This window comes from Eurypyga helias, unplaced genomic scaffold (assembly GCF_000690775.1).
Source record: "Eurypyga helias isolate BGI_N326 unplaced genomic scaffold, ASM69077v1 scaffold22476, whole genome shotgun sequence".
Taxonomy (NCBI): domain Eukaryota; kingdom Metazoa; phylum Chordata; class Aves; order Eurypygiformes; family Eurypygidae; genus Eurypyga; species Eurypyga helias.
Window position 1 is genome coordinate 34,766 of NW_010256427.1, and position 13,233 is coordinate 47,998.

At 42.6% G+C, this 13,233-nt stretch overlaps 1 protein-coding gene across 1 annotated transcript in view; it reads left to right on the forward strand.

Annotated features, from left to right (window-relative positions):
* The window catches only part of ANKRD44 (ankyrin repeat domain 44), a gene marked incomplete at its 5' end in the record, with an annotated part of 63,030 nt that overhangs the window by 30,551 nt on the left and 19,246 nt on the right, over positions 1-13,233 (forward strand). Inside the window, 3 exons of the mRNA XM_010153668.1 lie at positions 810-890; positions 1,867-1,978; positions 12,698-12,769. Of these exons, the coding sequence (XP_010151970.1) occupies positions 810-890; positions 1,867-1,978; positions 12,698-12,769 (265 nt within the window). The remainder of the gene's footprint in view (positions 1-809; positions 891-1,866; positions 1,979-12,697; positions 12,770-13,233) is intronic.

The window sequence follows — 13,233 nt, forward strand, 5'->3', positions numbered from 1 at the left end:
TCCAGTCTGGAATTTGCGTGTTATATTGGGATTGAAATTAGCGAACTGTCATTCTGCAAACATTTCAAGATATTAGTCCATGATGATAGAAGTTTGAAAACATGTTCTGTGTAAGCCTTGGTGATCATAATCACAACGCTGTAACTGTAAGATCACAAATCATAGCCTTCTGCCTGCCATCCACCCAGTTAGGAAGCAGAGGTGCCAAAAATGATCCGGGTGTGCAGGAACAGGAAGTTATGTTTGAGCTCTTTGAAAAATTTAAAGAACCTGACTGGGAGAGCCACACAGTGTTGCCAAGATATTTCACAGGAATTGAGGTGAGTCAGCATCCCAGCTAATGCAGATTCAAGATAGACCGTTTGGTACCCATGATTAAAGTTTCTCTAAATCCTAAATGCTGGAGAAGAGCTCACAGATTACTGTCAGAAGCAGCAAGCTGTGCTAATCCTGAGTTTCTCTGCAAAGGAAACAAAACGCACAACATTGCTATGGGAGAAACTGAAGGATTCTAGAAAGTGAGGATCAAACTATTTCTGATAGAAACCGGAATATTGTGTGGTGTTTTGGTTTTTTTTTTTCCCTGTCATTGACCTGGCGGACATAAACTGCCATGTTGTAGTTGTCTCCATAGCTCGCAAAACTGCTGACCCATGCAGTACACTCATTAACTTGTGTAATTCTTATTGTTGGCTGGAGGAGAACAACTCCTTGAAGAGGAGATTTGGGATGGGTGGCAGAATGCGTCAAAATCCCTGGTATGGTACTGTGAAAATAAGTTGCATTTTTCTGTCCTCTGTGCTAAGAAGAAAGAACATTTTAGGTAACTCCCATGAAAATGCTGAAGAACTTGAAAGAGCAAGTGACATGAAGGAAAAAGAAGCTGCATTGTAAGTTTGGTGTCAATAAAGCAGTTAGTCCTCATTTCTGGAGAATGCCACTGCTTTGGGCTGTGGTTTCACACTCTGCTTTTGCTCATTCATTGCTCTGCTAAACACAGTGCTTGACTTCAATGAGGGCTGACCGGAAGAAAAAAGCTCTGCGCTCTCCTCTATGCACATATTCCCTAGTAGTTCTGTTTCTGTGCTTGTTGCTCTTTCTTCACTGAAAATGTACTGCTTCAGTAATTTAATAATTCTTAGTATCATGCACTTCGCCTTCTATTGGTTTGCACCGAATATGTATGCTGCAAAAAAGTTAGCCAATAGCTTCCTCAGTGCGTGTTCTTGGATCATCTAGCTGCTTAATGTTAGGGGTTTTTTTTTTTAAATCCCATTTTTCATATGATACCTTTATGTTCACTACAAATTACAAGCTATGGGAGAAAGTACTAATAACAAAATGATGAGTTGATGGTATGAGAAAACATGGCAGGAGCTATAAAGAGCGTAAGGGATCCTTTGACAAACACGATTAAAAAAAAAAGCCAGCAAAGAAGAAAATGTATTTCTGTATGTTCAATTAACTTATTAAGTCTTTATTTTTCAGCTTGCCATAGTGCATGTTTGGAGGCCAGTGGTTTGATATATGAGTTTTTACACGACTAGTAGCAGTTCTAGGCTGCTTACATCATGGTAGAGAGTTACATCGTTTATTTCAGGCTTTGCAATAGACAATAAGTTTTGTAATCTAGAATAGCCACAAAAGTTAGGTTGAAGAATGTTTTTTATGAAGATTATCTTCAAAGATGAGTGGGGATTTTCTGTTTTAAAAAACCGTGAATGTGAGGAGCGGTTGGTGAAAAGTGATTTGGGGTGCTGCTAGAAATAAGTACAGAATTGACTGCCACAGCCTTTCAGAGCCACTGAAGGTTGGAGCGAGGGGTGAGATTGTGAGCTCACATTCACACTAGTGAATTGTCCGCAGGTGTCTGGAGTTCCTTCTGCAGAACGATGCCAATCCATCCATCCAGGACAAAGAGGGGTACAACACTGTGCATTATGCTGCTGCATACGGGCACCGGCAGTGTTTGGAACTGGTGAGTGCTCAGACCGTTTCGGAAGTCTCTTGTCTGCTGATAATCTGTGTGCATATGCTGGTATTATCAACTCCCCTGATGGTTACTATTTGAGTTTTTGGATATTCGGAAATCTCTGCAAACGTGCAGTATGGTGCAGTAAACGAATATATGCAACCAGATGTGTCTTAAAAACTTGTTAATCTTGATGATCCGGTCCTTGTTCAACAAGCTGGTGTTTAAATGTTACCTTTGAGTGGAGTTCAGGTACGCTCAAATTACTTCTAACTGTGATCAAAATACTCCTAGTGTGCGTGCCCCCAGCAGGGGATGGTTCCCAGGGCATGGCGGTCTGTGCTGGCACATTGTCTGACTCGCAAACTGAGAGTAGACGGCTTTTGCCAGCTGCATGCCTGCAGTGCCTTTTTGCCTCTGGTGAAATAATAGCAGCACTGGTGAAGTTTCCATAATCAAGATTAACCTTGTAGGCAGTGTAACTGATTTTGTTGCTGTTATTTTTAATATCCTGGGCCCGAATGGTTAGAAATTGCATCGCGTAAGAAGCCAAAACTGTTTAGCCAAAATTTGGTTTTGAGCAATGTATGGTGTGGGTTTATAGGAGTTTGGGACTTGCAGAAACCGGTGTCATGAAGAGGGGTGTTAACTGCGTGATACACAAGGTGATCCAAAGTTACCGTGTCACTTGTAAATAGACTTTAATCTCTTTAAAAAAACCCAACCTCTGATTAGGAAATTGTATAGATACTCATGCTTTAGTAAGAATACTGTGTGCTGTTCAGTGTTTTATGTAGCTTGGTTCTTTCTTTCTTCGTTGAAGAGTCAAAGTAATTATTGCAAAGGAGCTGTGCATAGCACGTGCTGCTTTCACGCCACATGCACCAGTTACTGCCATGGCAGAGGTACTGCAGCTGGCCTCCCTCAGGGTCACAGCAGCTTGGGAACCTGGGCCTGTTAGTTACCCCAGGGCAGCCCTGGGTCAGAGTTTCAGGTGGGATGTTCAGCCTTTTTAGCTCCCACCTGCAAGCATGTATATTTAGGACACCTAAGAGATCTCTGCTCTTCGGTGCTTGTGGCAGCAAGTTTGGCCTTTCCTTGGTTTGAGCCTTCTTCTTGAGCTGATCTCTCGTGTCTCTGCTCTTGGGGATGGGGGGATCTCTGCTGAGCCTGCTGCTCGTTTGGAACAAAAGCAAATGTTCTTGGTATTTGAAGGGCACATACATGGAGTCGCCTCCTCCATGCTGCGTGCAAGCCTACACTTGTATGGCCACAACAGTGTGTGTCGCAACCTTACCTGTGTCTGGTCAACAGATTCTTGCGTGACTGGCATGAGCAGAGACCTCCGTAAAACCGTCTGCACTGGGGAATTCTCTCTCAGCCCTCGTATCATAGTCCCTGTGTGCCATGAGGCCTGGAGCAGGCATGAAGAAAGGTCTCCTCATTTTCTTTTGCGTGTTGCTGTGCATGTTTTCTGGCAAAATATCAGTTGCGGACAATGACCTGCTGTTGAGTCCTGGTGTTGCTTAGGCTTGCAAAACAAAAGGAAGAGCTGAGAATGCAGTGCATGTCTGAGGTGTTGGGTTTTCTTTTAATGTTGGAGTGTGAAACACAAACGGTGGGCTAGAGACAGCTGTGCAGCAAGTGTTCTATGTTTGGGCAGTGCAATGCAGCGTTTCCCATGTCAGTCTTCCTGCATTTGTGACAAAGCCGCAGCATCGAAACCCGAGGTCAAGCATCATTTCCAGAGCCGCAGTCGTACGGCTGTTCTGTGTGCGCCGGTGAAAGGGAACTGCTGTGAGTTTGAACCTTTTGCAGGAAAAGCACACTGTTGTGTACTGGGGTGGCTGCCTGAAAGTTCAGTGGGGACCAGGATTCTGCTGTTGGTGTTGGGAGGCTGACAGGCCTCTCTGCAATACAAAAGCTCAGTGTACCACAAAGCATTTGTGCTCCATCAACAGGAGGACCAAGACTCGTCATCTTTGCGCCCGCTGTCAGAAGGTGATTCTCTTCCGTTCGTGCGAGCAGTTGTCCCTTAGCTCTAGTGAGTTACCAAGTCCTAAGGTTAATAACTTTGTGTTTGATAACGGCAACTAACTAATTGGTGCAGGCACCACCCTTACACTGATTCTTTGCGCTGCATGGAGTCAGGGTGGCAAAAGGGCCAAGACCAAAGTCTTGAGTAGCTGAAAGGCAATTGTGCTGAGGGCATGAAATGGAAATAATCCTCATGCCTAGGTTTATTCACTTATTCCAACATGAGACTCCCAGGCGTCAAGCTAATTGTTGATTCTTGTGCTTCACCTGATAAAGTAGTGTCATCTGTAGACATACGTAGGCAATCCTGCAATGCACTCAAAGTGTTTTTGACAGTTAGTTATTTATGGCTCTTCGAATCTGCAGTAAGTGTTCACGTGGTGCAGATGGAAAGGAGCCTAGCTGTCTTGTGGGGCTGACTGGTGGCTTGGTCACAGTTTATTGTGCTCTCTGTGGTGGACCTGTGACAAGGACTTCGTCATGAGCCGTGACCTTTATTTCTGGCAGCTATTAACCACAGTTCATTGACTGCTCGAGTTACTCAAAGTTGAACGAAGCATCTGGTAAGGTTTAACTCCTTCTCAGCATGACTTCTAGCCAGAGATCCCTTCTTTTCCACATAGCAGAAAGAACAGTAAGTCATCAAATGCCATCTTAGTCCTCAAGCCTTCTGTTTGTCTGTTTTGAAAACTAAACCAACAGAGATCAAGAAAGTGGGCAATGCGCAGCCTTGTCTCTCTCTCCTGAGCTGCACCGGGCTCTCCTCAGCAATGGTGCAGGCAGCTGCCGGTTCCAGTTCACGTGGCAGGTTGACCTGGTGGGCAGGTGTGTAGCGTAGGTGCACAAAGACAGCTGGTTATGGCTGAAGAATACTTGGCTGGTTTTGTGGGCTATATCTTGGAAAAACATAGTTCTTGTTTTAATTCTCTTCAGTGCAAATGAAAAGGAAAATAAGAATCACAATATTTTTAGTTGCTCTTACTCAAGGAACAGCGGGAGCCCAGCAGCACCAATTCCAATATAAATATGTCTGTAGATAGTTTTTTATTTTGCTTTCACACGTGCAATAGCAGAGATAAATTGATGGCTTTCTTGGAAGTGCTAACTTTGAACCACAGGATTATTATCACAGGAACTCTGACATACAGAATACACATAAATATTTCCAGTCCCTTCCATCCCGAAGAATAGATTTTCAGGATGGATGATTGAAATAAACCCGTTCTTTTTCAGTGCAAATTTAACTCTTATTTTACTGTTTTATCCTTTGGGTAAATATTTTTGGTACATTATTGATAGATCATAGATGAACATATCTAGGAATTATCTTCCCTAGAACAAGACAGTTCTTTATGGGTGTAAATTAAAGAGTTCATATAAAATATGAAGCTTTAATTCTGATCAAAAGTAAGGCAAAGTGAGTGCCACAATAAGCTTGATTTTATGAGTAATGGTTACTAGCATTTCTCTACATACACAATACCAAACTTCAGAAACTTCAGCAGAATGTTAGGGAATTATTTCAGTGTTCCAGAATATGTCAAGTTTATCAAAGACCTTGTAAGATTAATTTTTTCTTCCCCTTCCCCCCTAGTTTTTATAGCAGGTACCTAAAGTAGCTTATTTCTAAATGAATGGTCACTTAAAAAAGAAAATCTGTAGAAGATGCAGTATCCAGTGGAATTTCTTTCGCTGAAGGATCTGCCCTATGCTTTAAGCACCATAGCTTCTCAGCATTACACAATATTTACACGTTTGATGCAGTTTAGGAAAGGCTTGTTTATTTATGAAAATGTATTTTCATTTTTTTACTTTTGTGTTTACCGTGAGCCCACTACCTTGGTCAGAATTTAGCTAAATGTCTTTGTGGGGAGAGGAAAGGAATTAGGAGAAATAAGGATTAAGAGTGAAAAAGTCATATCCTTCGACCCAAACAAATAAAATTTGTGTTTGCGTGTTTGGCTGCAGAGCTCAGTGACAGAAGCTTTTTTTCCTGGAGGACCTTTAGGTTGTCTGGGATATTAGAGGGGTACGTGCCCTGCAGTGGATGACGTGATGCTGCTAAAAAGAGCCGAGTGGCAGCAGATTCTTGAATTCTTTCTCCATCTGTAAGGAGCCATTCATAAAGGCTCAGTGGTGGGCATGTGTGCTCACAAGCAACTGAGACTCCCATCTGCTCTTCTGCTTCTAAAAATAACCTTACGTTTGTTTAGGTTGGGACTGACTTCTTTGGTGTTCGGTAGTCAGGCATATCTGTCACGATCACTAGCTGGTATTTTAGAGCTGGTCGCATCCCCAGGCTGCTTTGAAACAAAGAAAAATAGGTGGGTGGTTTTTTCATTGAAATGATCTCTTATCACAAAATCCTTATTGTTGTGAAAAGAGTGAAATTTCAATTGTAATTTCACATTAAAATTCTATCTGGATCGTCAGTCAAGCGCTTTGTGATGGTAAAAATAGGTTTCTGCGCAGCGTTAGGGCAGACAGAATTAAATGCCTGTCTCCTGTAGTGAAATCTCTGCTCTGGCTGTAAGAATTGATGGCTGTTTTTTCTTTTAATCTTCTCTTCTCTGTATTCCATCAGCAAATGAAACTCACTCTTTGGCTCATTCATTTGCGGATGGGAGGAGAGCTGTTTGAACCGAAAGACATATCTGATGGAAAAGGCAAACCTCAGTCTGCCTGCCTGCCTGAAGCAAGGGGATCTGCACTGCTTCTCCCTTCTGTGGCAGGGAGAAGGGGCAGAGGGACATTTCTTCCTAGCAGGCGACCGTGTTGGCCGTGCTCTGAAAGGAGAGGCTGGGTTTGAGGAGAAAGGAAGCGCCTTTTATTAGACTGGCTGTTTGTGCTGGAAAGTAGTTAAGCTGTGCCTTCAGACACCTAACCTGTGGAGAAATTGAAATCACTGACCCCATACATGTTCAGTGTGGCTGCTACTAATTGTACATGTCTCTTATCAACAAGAATTGGTTCGTTCATCCGTCTGCGAGCAGGACGCTTGTAATCAGAGACGAGTGAATCACAAGTGTGGTTGGGGTAGGTGTTAAGAAGCCTTTTGCCATATGGGGATCTGGCCCAGGTTCTTGTCCAGCAGCAGCCCTTAGGCCTCCTCCTGATCCAAATCTCTTCATTCGGGGGATGATACATTCTGGCTTCTCTCCTTCATAAATGCCTGTCCATCTCCACAACCAACAGCCTCCTTCTTTGTCTGAAACCAGTGGTGGTAGTGCTTCGTGTGGTGAATGACTTTGTACCGACAGCTGTGAGAGCTTTGCACGAGGGGAAGCTCCTTTTTTTAGTGGAGAAGCGCAGTCATTAATTTGAGTGGTTCTGCAGGAAAAAGAACTTAGGAACTTAATGCTTGAAAAGAACTTAAATAAACCTAATTTGTCTGCCAAATCGTGGTAGATTGATTTAATTACTTAAGTTTTGATGTCAGCATTAGTGCAATATGTACCCACTGGTTAAATGATCAATAGGAGCCCAGATGTGCCAATATGTTAGCCAATTGCGGTGCATTTTGGCTTAGATGTTATAGTTTGGAAACTAGGTAATTTTGATCCTGAAAATGTTTTCTAGGAAGGTAATGCTGCTTGTGAATTCAGAGAGTGCAGGAATTTACCATTTGCTCTGGCACTGTGCTGGCACTTTGGCTTGTAGGATAGGAGTGTTGCCTAGCATCTCTGAGGTTTATTTTCTGTCTCTCTGATGGGTTTTATATTTTTTTTAGTTTATATTTTTCTTTTCCTGGGGTGAAGAAGCAAAGCACTTACATCTGCTGTCTTCTGATGGAGAATAACAAGGCCATTGCAGAACGGCAGGAGATGTTTTCCCTTCAGTTTGGCAAGAGGTCATGGGCTTCTGCTGTTGTCTTAAATAGCTGTCTGTGTATCTGTGTGTGTGGTGTCTAAATGTAAATGTGCAAAGAATGTTGACTCCCTCAAATCTACTGAATCCAACGAAAAGGGCATTTGATCATGGCAGATGACATTGCATTAGACTGTGTAGCGCAGAACGAGCTGCAGGCACTGGGAATTTAGGGGTGTAATCAGGCTTATTTATACAAGGCAAGATGTTTGCCTGCATGAGCAGACTTTCAAAAAGGTTTCAGAGGTTTGTTGGTATTTGCAGGCTTACAAAGCAATCTGACTTCATTAGGCAAAGTCTCCCACTGTGTGTATTTTCTATCTCTGTATCATCTGTGTCAGTTGAGTAGATTGATCTTCACATCCTCATTATTTTCCTCTTTCCCCTCCTCCCTTGTGACGTAACACAACTGGTATCTATTCCCAGGGGCTGTCTGACAGCAGGTAGCAGTCCCATTGCTTCAGGGGAATTTCATCCATAGGCAAACAGTGTAGAGATAGATGCACATAGGATCAGGTCTTGGTTTATAGGCCTGTTCATGCCCTGCTTGCAATGCAGTTTATTCTATGGGAAAAACAAAGGAAAAAACCCAAGAAATATTTGCAGATTACCGTTATACTTGAATACTTATGTCTTTAATTATTCTGATTGACATTTTTAATTAGATGGGAAGCAAAACTCCATTGGATATAGTGAGTAAATGAAAAATGATTGCATGCTGTGTATTTTCATTTTTATTTAAACTTCTTAGTAGTTTGTGAATCCTTGTGTTCACTCTGATAAAGCCTGAGGAGGAAGAATCACAACTCTTCACTAGCATGACGTGTACTTCAAGCAGTGGCGTGTGTGCTGCTTTCGTTTCCATTGGATTTCCTTCTGGCTGTTGCTTGCAGGCTCAAGCTCTGCTAGGAAGTCTGTTGCTTTTCCTCAGTGCATCTCAGGAGCTCTGAGTCAAGGGCACGGACCTGACTGGCTTGACACTTTCCTGGATGTTCAAGTAACTTTGCTTTTGGTAATGTGAAATGGAACCAACACTTGCCTGTTTACTGGAATTTTGTGGCCAATTTCAAAGTGGTTCAGAGACAAAATGTCAATTAGTGTCTTCAAGTGAGTGTGAAATTAAAAGCGCTTGTGTGTATCTCACAGTAGAAGCACAAATGAGAGGAGAGTAGCGAAAATACCACTGAAACGCACATTTTAAAATTGATGGTCAGTATATTTCACCAGTGCTCAAATTTTCTAGCTAAAGAGGAAATTTTTTACGGATAATAAATTCTCAAAATAAAAGCCTTCCTATACCTTTTACACAAGCATATGAATTGTGCAAAACTTTCAGTGGGTAAGAGCATCTTTAAACCGAAGTACGAGTCTTTACAGAAAATCTGAGGTATAATTTCTGAGCTGAATATATTGCAGTCTGTAAGGACAATCGTAAGAACTGTCACATCTCAGTCCAAAAAAAAAAAAAAAGGTACAGGAGAACACCCCCCCACCATATCCTCCCGTATAATCCTTTATTATAACCACGGAATAAAATAGACCAGTAAAGCTTCTTATGCCTGTAAATACCCGTACCATACAATTAAAAGAGAGAACTGTAACTGTTATTAAGCTTCATACTGAGCTGGGGGAGAGACGTCAGTTTGTAATAGCAGCCTTGTAGTGCCATGAGTTTGTAATGATAGAACTGAATAATCAACATGGGTTATTGTACTTTGACTGCATCTCACTCCCGGAACATTCAGGTTCCTCTTTCACGGTGCGAAGATGACTTTATGACATAATTATATACAGTATTAAATGGTGCTGTTAAGGGAAGTGAAGGGGTCATGCTGGGAATTTCCAGGAGGCAGGAGGAGAAGTAAGGGTATCCTTAGCTTTTAAGAGGTTATAACCTAAGCAGAGCGTGCCGTGGCCACTCTGGTAGCATTATGGAGACAGAACTCCCCAAGGACGCACTATTTTATGTGTTCTTCTGACAAGTACGTGTAGGTCACCAGAACTGCGTTCCTGGAGCCAGAGAAGCACTGGTGAAACCGGAGAATTTGCTCAGTAACTTGGACCTGGCACTTTCTGTCTCTTTGAGCCTGATGTTTGTCCTTCAGAGGACTTGGATTTAATGGTTATAAGGCAATGCTTGACAAGGCATACTAAAAAATTGTTAGTGCTGCTTCTTTAATCTCCGTGGTCTCCTTTTTAATTGCTCCTCTTGCAGAGTCTGGCTGCGTATCTGAGAGCTACCAGGTTTACATCAAATTCTTGTTTACGCATGATTTTATGATGGAGACATTCAGCCTTATTAGTAATAAGCTCATTAAGCCTAGTTTGCATCAGCCTAAGCTGCTTTAACCCTAAGCCATGGAGATGCCTTTTGCGAGGGGGTCTACAATCCCACAGTTTTTTCCTTTAGAGCCTTCATTTTATCAATTTTCTGTGTGGGTTTTTTTCTGGTGAGTTTTGTTTTTCATCTACTCAAAAGGCAATTATCCACCTTGTTCCAGGAGACGTTTGGAGCCTTCTGACAGGTTAAGGAAAGTTCTGTCTTAAGATCCTGACCTGGAGTTTCCACAGATGATGATAAATGTACTAAAAAGTGATTCAGTTAGTCTGCTGTGCTGGCCTTATGGACGCAGAGTAAAGGCCAGTGTTAGGCAGCAGAGGAGCAGGCTTAGTGCTTGGGTTTGTTTGGAGGGATTTTTAAGGCTTTTTTACTCACTAGAGGAAATCAGAATGTGTTCATGTATTCGGAGCTGGCTGAATCCATCCTGTTTAGAACCGTCTTGTATAAGAGAAGAACCAGTATTTTAAACTGGGGGTGGCTCCACATGGTAAGACCAAATGTGTTTCCTAACCCTGCTCCAAACCTACTGAAAACCTGGTGTGGGACTTGATTTTTATTTTTTTTTCCCCTTGGCTGCAGGGATGTGTTAAAATCCATATTACCTGCTAATACACCCACTTATTTATGAGTGGTCTTTGCATCAACGTACACTTCTTTCCCAGTCCTCATATTTTACTAGGTGCAAAATAAACAAGTAAACTAAATCTGGAGAAGAGGAGGCTGAGCAGGGATGGGATTGGAGAAGAGGAGGCTGAGGGGGGATCTGGTTGGAGAAGAGGAGGCTGAGGGGGGATCTTATCAGTGTTTATAAATATCTCAAGGGGAGGTGTCAGCAAGGTGGGGCCAGGCTCTTCTCAGTGGGGTCCAGTGACAGGTCTAGGGGCAATGGCCATAAACTGGAGAACAGAAGGTTCAACCTGAACATGAGGAAACCCTTCTTCCCTGTGAGGGTGACAGAGCACGGAACAGGCTGCCCCGAGAGGGGGCGCAGTCTCCTTCCCTGGAGACTTTCCAAAGCCGCCTGGACTTTTTACTGTGTCATCTGCTCTGGGTGATCCTGTTCTGGCAGGGGGTTGGACTAGATGACCTCTAGAGGTACCTTCCAACCCCTCCCACTCTGTGAACTGTAAATTACTGCTTAATTTTCTAGCTTTTCCATAGGATTCAGATTAGTGTCCTTGTAATAAGAGATTTGTGACACCTTATGCATTATTAATATCAGCTTGTATTCCAGTTGGATTTTTGGGTAAATGTGACCTTGATGTAGGTCTACTAAGACTGATTTGTTACACCAGAAGTTCAGGCATACATCAGAGGTTAGGATATGCCATCATCTTGCAGAGTAGGCAGGTAAATTCTGTGCCTACCACAGGCTTTCACTGGCCTCTTTCAAGAGTCTTCCTTGTTGTCATACCCTAGAATTGTCCAGATTGTCACAAAAACTTCTTTCCTCATTCCCTCTTGTAGTCTTTCAGTTATTTCCTTACTCTGTCAAAAAAGAAAAAACACCTCAGAAAACCTGTGAGAAAAGTTGACTTGTAACCTTAGAAAGATTATAGGTAGTTGTAGTTACCTGTCACGCTTTTTCTTTCCTTTTTACAACCCTCTGTTACTAGTTTTCTGTAAAATGTTAATTGCCAGACACAAAGGTATTTGGAGACTAACTCTCTGAGGAGTTATTAAGTGAAAGGCCGCGCACATGAGCAGTGCTACTCAACAGACCTTGAGTTCTCAGTGTTGTTGTCAGTGCTGTGTATGATTTTCTTTGCACCCTCAATTGGATAAGTTGCCAGGGTTCATGTGCCGTTGTGGAGTGATGCTAATCCAGAGTTCCTCCTTCTAGATGGGCAGAACTGCCCTGTTTGGTTAGCCTTAAAATGCTTTGGGATCTCTTGAAGGGAAGAGTCATATAAAAGCGCGGTGCCTGTGATAGATGTCTGTGAGAGTTCAAGGGTGTGTTGTGTTTCGGAATACTGTCGTCATAGGAGTAGGTTCCACTTTGATAAATTATAAAAATGACTGTGAATGACTCATAGCTCAGTTATAATTATTCCCAGTGCTAATTATGTGTCAGAATTATCCAAAACGCTGCATCAGACATGGCTTGCATATGCATTACCTGTGTGATCATGAAACTGCGCTTTTTCCACTGTAAACTTACTGAGGGCTCTACTCCACAAATCCTTCCTTTGTGAGGGCTCCTTTCTCAGCCAAGCAGGCCCTATGATTTCAGGGAAACTAATTAACCAGGGCAAGGATGTTCATGACAAGCTTTTAAAATCATTTTAGAATTGTACCCTGTGTGGCAAAACTTGAAAATACATTACAGAAAAGGTTGTGAAGTATTTATTCCTCACAGTCCTTCAGTACTCACTGTGGGCACATGAGGACGAAATACATCTTTGTCTGCTCGTTGTCCTTGAGAACTATCCTGTCTCACGCAAAGATGTTTTAAGACTCTCTTCTTTTTTCATTTTCAGCTTCTGGAAAAAACCAACAACGTGTTTGAGGAGCCTGATTCTGCAGCTACGAAAAGTCCTTTGCATTTAGCTGTAAGTATGAGACGTGTCAAGTGTTTGTGTGTCTTAGAATAACTCCTTCATCTGTCTTTGAAGCAGGTTTAATCGTAGACTTGTTTTGAAAAAGCTGGGAAGGGATGTAGGCCTGGATGGAACAAAACCAGGTTCTGGGCTGGAATTGTTCATTAGTTTTTGGCAATTGAAGCTCTTGGTTCTTACTGACTCTAACACTCAGGTGAGAAGACGACACAGACACTGAAGTGAAATGAAATGGCAAGTTGCGACTTTCATTTATAGCCAGTTCATACATCTGGGGCTGCAGCTTAAGCCTGTGGCTTTGATCATGGAGTGGGATACTTTGATGTTCTCCCGGAGATGTGCAGAGTGCAAAAAGACTGTCTGGTACACAGCAAGGTGTGGGAAAGCATGCTTAACCCCCAGCAGTGCTCTGAGAGTGTGCCACGGAAACTATCGAAAGGCGATCCAGCACAGGTGGC